A 7,357-nucleotide genomic window follows, 5' to 3' on the forward strand; every position below is an offset into this window, starting at 1 on the left:
TCGGCCCCCCAGGAGAAAAAAAAAAGAACAGATTTACTAGGACTAGAGAGCCACGCACATCTCCACATAAAGTCTGCAAATACGAAAAAAAAAAAAATACCAAAAAGAAACAAACAATGACCAGCAAAGGCCCTTGCATGCTGAAAGGTATTAAGAGTATTTACACCACAGTGAAAACTTTGTACTGTAGAGAAAAATCTAATGCCAATCGTAATAAACTAACTATAAATAAAACAACTAAAAACGATTCTACTAATGAAAGTATCAAAATTATGGAATCTAAAAATACAAAAATCTACAAGCAAGATTACTTTATTTTGGAATTTATCCAAAACCTCATTCTTTTCTGTTACAGTTTACACCTTTCACCACTAAGACAGAAAAAAAAACATTAGCCACATTAGGACAGATGTTGACCTCATGTTCACATCAAATTGAAAAAAAACATTATTTGCTTAAAAAAAGAACTATTACCTGTTTGCGAGAAATTATGCAATTTCATTTTACTGTGGGCAAGTATTTACCTACGAGGTCACAGCAGGGTATGTGGTGCAGCTGTGGGTGCCTGCAGCATCACCATTATGACTGGGACAATGCTGCCCCCTGGTGTTCACTTTCCAAGATCTCTGCAGCAGTACAAAGTCAGCAGGCTACAATCTTTATATCAAAGACCTTTTAATACCATAACTTTAGATAAACTTCACATCTGTACATATACATATTTATAGGACAACCACAGGCGACTTAAGGCTATGCCAAAAACCCAGTACGTTCCAAAGTATCAGTCCATCCACATCTCCTCACTGATCCTGCAAAAGGTGTAGTTGCCTACCATCCCAGTCAGTCCATCATACTGGTCAGACTGGTCCCTTGCGAGAGCAGACAGCCTCAGAGACTGAGCCACTTGATGATGTAAAAGTTCCTTTTGCCCACTCTGAACAAGGTAAGTCCATTCGATAGGATATGGAGTTTGGGGATCAGCACCTGCTCTGGATTGTCAGTCCGCCTGTGGTTGATCCATACGGCTCCCTCCAAAACCATTTGATACCTGCACACAAACGTTTTTACAGTCAGTTAGTACAGGGTTTCTTCTACATTACCTGTCTGGAATAGTCCGGACATCACCTTTTGAACACATTATGATCATGCAAAGTTACCTAACTGAAACCCATCTTTACACATTTTGTATTCTAAAGCCTACAATCTAACAAAAGTATGACTGTAAATGATGACAATTCCAACCACTATCAAAACTGCAGCATATCACACACCTGACAGATTATACAGTGCACTGTGCTCACACAAGACAACACATGGCTTAAGTAACTAGTCTACTGACTGCTAAAACGGTCACTTAAAGTGCTCATATTATACTCATTTCCAGGTTCATAATTGTATTTAGAGGTTGTACCAGAATAGGTTTACATGGTTTATTTACAGTACAGTACAAAGCACAAATAGGTTGTATCGGCATCCTTTGGATGCGCCGGCGCGAGAATGTTGGCCCCCAAAACAGACACCACAACTCTGGTATACTGAGAAATACAGAGAGCTTTCCCTGGCAATGATGGGCTTAATTTACATGTAAAAGTGCTGCACTCTAGTATTAACGAAAGACAAGTCATTAGACTAATTTAAATATTCAGTGATTACAGCTTCTTATGTAAGGATGTGCGGCTCATTTTATCTCATTGGACATTGAATATAGTTTGGACTGTTAGTTGGACAAAACAAGCAATTTGCTCTTGGAACTTTGTGAAGGAAACGGTTTATCTAAAGCGACAGACTAATAAATGATGAAAATAATCAGACCCAGCTCTACATAAATATGCACTTAAGTAACAAGAAACAGTCTATATCAAAGAGGTTTCATTTACTGGTTAGTTCCGGTGCCGTTGGAAGATCCGCTGAATGTCCCTCACCTTCCCCTCTCTTTGTGTTGGCATTCTAAACTCTGGTGGATTTATGAGGACTATGGTTAACTGCTCCTCAGATCTCTGCAGGGTAAATCCAGACAGCTAGCTAGACTATCTGTCCAATCTGAGTTTTCTGTTGCACGACTAAAACAACTTTTGAACGTACACGTTCCACCAAAACAAGTTCCTTCCGGAGGCTATTTTGCAGAGGCATCGTTGCTCCGTCCGGTGCTTAGCGCCGCCCAAGATATAGGGTTTTGTTAACAGCTGCAGATTTTTCAACAGCATATTCTTTAGCTTCCAGCCAACGTTAGCAGTTCATTTTCTAACGGAGATGTTAATCCTTTGGACTGAGGATTCCACCGTGAGTACCTACCCTCTGGGTCCCTCGGGGATGGCGCTGACCCGGCGACAGGCGTCTATCACAGTGGTACCCGGCTCCAACAGCAGCTCATGGAAGGGAGCCTCCCTGAAGAGCTCCTGAAGCTCCTCGTCACTCATTTCCTCCAAGGCCTGCACGCTGCTGTGATACAGTGCGTTGGTACATCTGCAACAATAATATTTAATGAATAAATATTTATGACTTTTCATGTCTGAATAGATAGATTATCCCCTCTGCAAGGAGGTCAGAGCAGCTGTCATGGGCAGCTACAGAACAGTGTTCACAGTTTTTTTTTCTCAGTTACACTCATTTATTCTCCAACAAAATGAAATGAACTGCTGAACCCCCCCCCCCCAAAAAAAACACGTAGAAAACGTTAATTATATTGAATAAAAGAGCATTACATATCACATGTATCACAAACCCATGCAGCATGTTCTGACCTTTTAGCACTCTCGAGGCCCTCCTTCCCATGCACCAGTTTTGTCACCTCTGCGGCCAGCCGTTTATGTGCGAGGCGTTTCCCTGGATCCGCTCTCTGCTGCTCCATCAGCCTCTCCACCTCCGCCAGAGGCAGGAAGGTGAACAGCTTCAGGTGCCTGGGAAAAGACCACACAATATGCATCAGCCTCCTGTTACAGTGCACAGAATAACTACATTTACTGTATGTTAGATTCTACCTCAACCAGCCAGATTATAATAATAACAATAATAATGATTTATACTTTATTAATCCCGCAAGAGAAATTACAATGTTTTCACTCTGTTGTTAGAACAAACGTTACACACAGGCCTGAAACACACACACACATACGCTCAGTACCTATACATGCACAAATGAAGAGATGTCAGAGTGAGGGGGCTGCAGCTGTCGATGGACAGGCGCCCCGAGCAGTTGGGGGTTCGGTGCCTTGCTCAAGAGCACCTTGGCAGTGCCCAGGAGGTGAACTGGGACCTCCCCAGCTACCAGTCCGCCACTGTTCTTTGGTCCATATGGGGACTTGAATCAGCGACCCCCCCCGGTTATTATGTGATGCGTGTAAAAGCAACCATTTATGAGATGCTTTCAGGTCTTGCACTGTCCATTTATATGCAAAACCTCTCAAAGGGGCTTCGTCTTCACCTACCCTTCCACGCTGGCGTCAGGCTGCCTGAGAAAGAACTGGTAGAGTTCAAAGGGAGACGTTTTGTCTCTGTTGAGCCACACCGCATTGCCGGCCGTCTTCCCGAGCTTGTCCCCCACAGAGCTGGTCACCAACGGGATGGTGAGGCCGTACACCTCCTCACCGCTCACTCTGCAGAGGAATCAGGATTCATTAACCACAGGTGCTGCATGTCTGGTGTAGGCATTTTAAAACGTGCCAGTGGAATGGTCCACATTAGGGGTGGGAATCCCCAGAGGCCTCACGATACGATATCATCACGATACTTGTGTCACGATACAATATTATTGCGATTTTAAAGATATTGCAATATTCTGCGATATATTGCAATTTATTACCTTTTTTCCAACTTCAAATTTTTCCCAATTTCAAATGATGTCCCCAAAAGAAAACTTTGTCAACATCTGTTTTATCTAAAAAGATACATTTCTCAGTTTGTTCATCTCACTTCAATTTTATTGCTGCAAAATGAGATTGTCAAGCAGACAAACTGACCAACACGTATATAATCAAAGATCGATACTTGGCGTCTGTGTATCGATTAGGGGTGGTACGGTTCATGAAAAAACACCCGAACCGCTCGGTTCGCTAGTCTCGGTTCGGAGCATGTGTGTACCGCACGGTTTGTCAGTACACTGTTAATGTGCACTAACCTCTTACTGCCGTAGTGTCCACTTTCGACACCTATGTTAAAACAGTTACTGGAAATGACGAGCGGGATGGGCGTGACAAACGCAACCCATGGCAGCTGATTGGACGATTGCGTCACATGGGTCTGGCTGGTCCCAAATTTCAAAGCCAGACTGTCATGGCGGCTCGTTCAGAATACGATCTCATATTGTACTAAAATAGTTCACCGAAACGTGTTTCTGAAAAAATTTTAAGAAATAGGCCATGCAGTTGCTGAATCTGTCTTCATTTCAGATCGACAAAGGTCAGTTTAAAAGATTTTCATCAGATTTTGAGAGACACCGAACGACCCGGCTCCTCAAGTGGAGTGGGGCACCGCTGCAGGTCACGTCACGTCACCTGCAGAAATGTCCAGTGGGAGAGAGGCTGCCCAGAGCTGGAGGATGCCCGCCGTCGTTTATAGTCTGGTGTGTGGGAACATTTTGGATTTCACGTTACCTATGATGAAATAAAACAATATAGAACTGCCACTGTGTGCACGTTTTGTGCAACATGCATTCAATATGCTAATTTTAGCTATATGCTGAAGTATATTCTGGAGTGATAAAGAAAAACCGTACTGAACCGAAAACCGTGACCCTAAAACCGTGATACGAACCGAACCGTGGGTTTTGTGAACCGTACCACCCCTAGTATCGATACTGTATTGCCACGGAAAGTATTGCGATACTATGCTGTATTGATTTTTTCCCCCACCCCTAGTCCACCTTGTTGAATTATTAGTGCCTTTTTCGCGTGCTTAATCACAAGGCACCGGAGCAATAATTCAATGAGGAATCAAATAAGGATGTTTTCATCAAATTTGTTTTGTTTAACTTTGTTGTTCAAAGTCATGATTTCAAGCACATTTTAATTAAAGCTATTCAAACTTGAAAATACTGGAGTTTTTGTTTGTTTGACGTGTGTAAAAAAAGTGTTGTATGATCTGCATAATAGAACACGGTTCACTGTATTAAACATTCCTACGATTATTTATTGTGGATACATTTGCGGTATATCGATATAAAACATCGTCATTAATATAGTGATATAATAAACATTTTTTGTTTGTTATTGAACTCATAGTCATACATCAAATCACCCAGCTGGTCGGTGCCTCCAAGCTGAATCTTGCAGCTTTACATTTGGTTCAGGTGGTAGAAAATAAATCATGTACGCTTTTGCTGATTAACAGAAGATCACCTCCAGTTCGATAACTACACTTAGCTATAAAATGCGATTCAAGAGATTTTCTGAAAATGTTCATAACTTGGGTTAGTCACTAAGACTGTCACATTGGTCACTTGGCAGGTGTCCGCAATGCATGAATCAATCTAAACGTTTGAAATTGTTGAAATGTGTTTTACCGAGAATAATAACTGCTTGGTAGCTGGGTAAGTATGCAGAATTGAAGCGCCACTCCTAACAATTTACACAAGACCAGTCACATTTGTTGATGTGTATACAATTACCAAGTAGAGCTGGGCAATATATCGATATTATATCGATATCGTGATAGGAGACTAGATATCGTCTTAGATTTTGGATATCGTAATATGGCATAACTGTTGTCTTTTACTGGTTTTAAAGGCTGCATTACAGTAAACTTATGTCATTTTCTGAACTTAACAGACTGGTAACTAATATTTACCTTTACGCACTTGGTCATTATATCCACATTACTGATCAAAAATCTCATTGTGTAAATATTTTGTGAAAGCACCAATAGTCAACACTACCGTCTCTGTATCGATATATTTGGTCAAAAATATCGTGATATTTGATTTTCTCCATATCGCCCAGCCCTATTACCAATTGGATCAATGATACTAAATGTACAGCTTTTCAACGAGGTATGTAACAACGCTCCCTGGCCATAACAAACAGAGATATTGCCGCTGCAATAACCTGTTGCACTCTTTTTAAGCAGGATGGACATTTACTTGTGAATGTACTCATGGCCAGACATCACATTTCCCAGCTGGTCGGTGCCCCCGAGCTGAATCTTGCAGCCGTATATTTGGTTCAGGTGGTGGAAGTCGTAAGCTTGGAACACCTGGTAGGTGAACTCTGTCAGGCTCATTCCGTCTGCGCCCTTCAGCCTGGACTGCACGCTGTGGCGGCTGAGCATGGTGCCCATCCTGAAGTGCCTTCCCGCCTCCGACAGAAACCCCACCACGCCCCAGTCCTTGTACCAGCTCAGGTTGTTCAGTACAGTCACGGTGCCCATCTTCCTAGAACCGTCCTGAAAGTGCAGTTCGTGGTTGGTGAAAATCCTGTGAATGCTCTCCCGGATGCTGCGTGTGTTCGCCTCGACAGCGTCCGCGGACAACCGCTCCCTCTCGCTCGTTTTCCCGCTCGGGTCTCCGATTTGTGCCGTGGCCCCTCCGAGCACAGCGAGGACATGGTGCCCGGCGCTTCGGAAGTGCAGCAGACCGATGATAGCGAGCAAGTTGCCCACGTGGAGGCTGTCGGCCGTAGGGTCGAAGCCGCAGTATACAGTCTGGGCGCCGGACTTGAGCAACCGAGGGAGCCGGTCCTGCGCTGCGTCTTCTGGGAAAGAGTCCTTCAGAATACCGCGTTTATTTAGAGAAAACAGAAGCCCGTTATGTGCAGGTGCAGAACAGTGGAATTTAGACCGGAGTGTGAAACACACGTTTGCTCGCCTAGGCAGAATACAGGATCCATGCCGCGATAAATAACGGCAGGTCCTCGCCATGGACGCAGCCATGTTGGACTGTGTCAAGAACACGAACGAGGAGGAGTTGAGAATCAGGAATTTGTTGGGAGTATATACTGTCTATGAGTATAGCGCCTCTAGTGTACTGGTTCCCAAGCACGGTTAATCAACAACCGGGCAAAGTGGCAACTGTCCTGTAGTCTCGCATTACCAGACTCCACAGTGCCTATACTGTCCTGGAATCCTAGATCCTAGAATCCAGGGGCCATAGAAGCTCCAGGCAGCCACTTGGGGACCCTGGGGCAAAAATGAGCCATGGCGGGTTGACCTGTAGGTATTAAAACTAAAGGACACGGTTTTAAGACTAGATAATAATAAATAAATAGTAAATTGTAGGCTAATTGCCCCACTGGGGATCAATAAAAGTATAAAATAAATAAATAATGTTTAGGTTCAGTTGATAGCCTATTGTAATTTAGTTGGGCATATCCCTTATCCCCATAGGTGTGTTTAATAACATTTCCCCAAACCATACACACATGAACCT

At 43.4% G+C, this 7,357-nt stretch overlaps 1 protein-coding gene across 1 annotated transcript; it reads right to left on the reverse strand.

The window, feature by feature from the left end:
• Window positions 1–658: 658 nt before the first annotated feature.
• On the reverse strand, window positions 659–6,908 carry yars2 (tyrosyl-tRNA synthetase 2, mitochondrial). Its single transcript, XM_039807846.1, has 5 exons — window positions 6,074–6,908; window positions 3,426–3,593; window positions 2,742–2,897; window positions 2,293–2,463; window positions 659–1,048 (listed from the first exon to the last, which is right to left on the reverse strand). Exons 1-5 carry the CDS (start codon window positions 6,859–6,861, stop codon window positions 889–891), a joined length of 1,443 nt encoding a protein of 480 aa, XP_039663780.1. The 5' UTR covers window positions 6,862–6,908; the 3' UTR covers window positions 659–888.
• Window positions 6,909–7,357: the final 449 nt, after the last annotated feature.

This window comes from Perca fluviatilis, chromosome 8 (assembly GCF_010015445.1).
Source record: "Perca fluviatilis chromosome 8, GENO_Pfluv_1.0, whole genome shotgun sequence".
Taxonomy (NCBI): domain Eukaryota; kingdom Metazoa; phylum Chordata; class Actinopteri; order Perciformes; family Percidae; genus Perca; species Perca fluviatilis.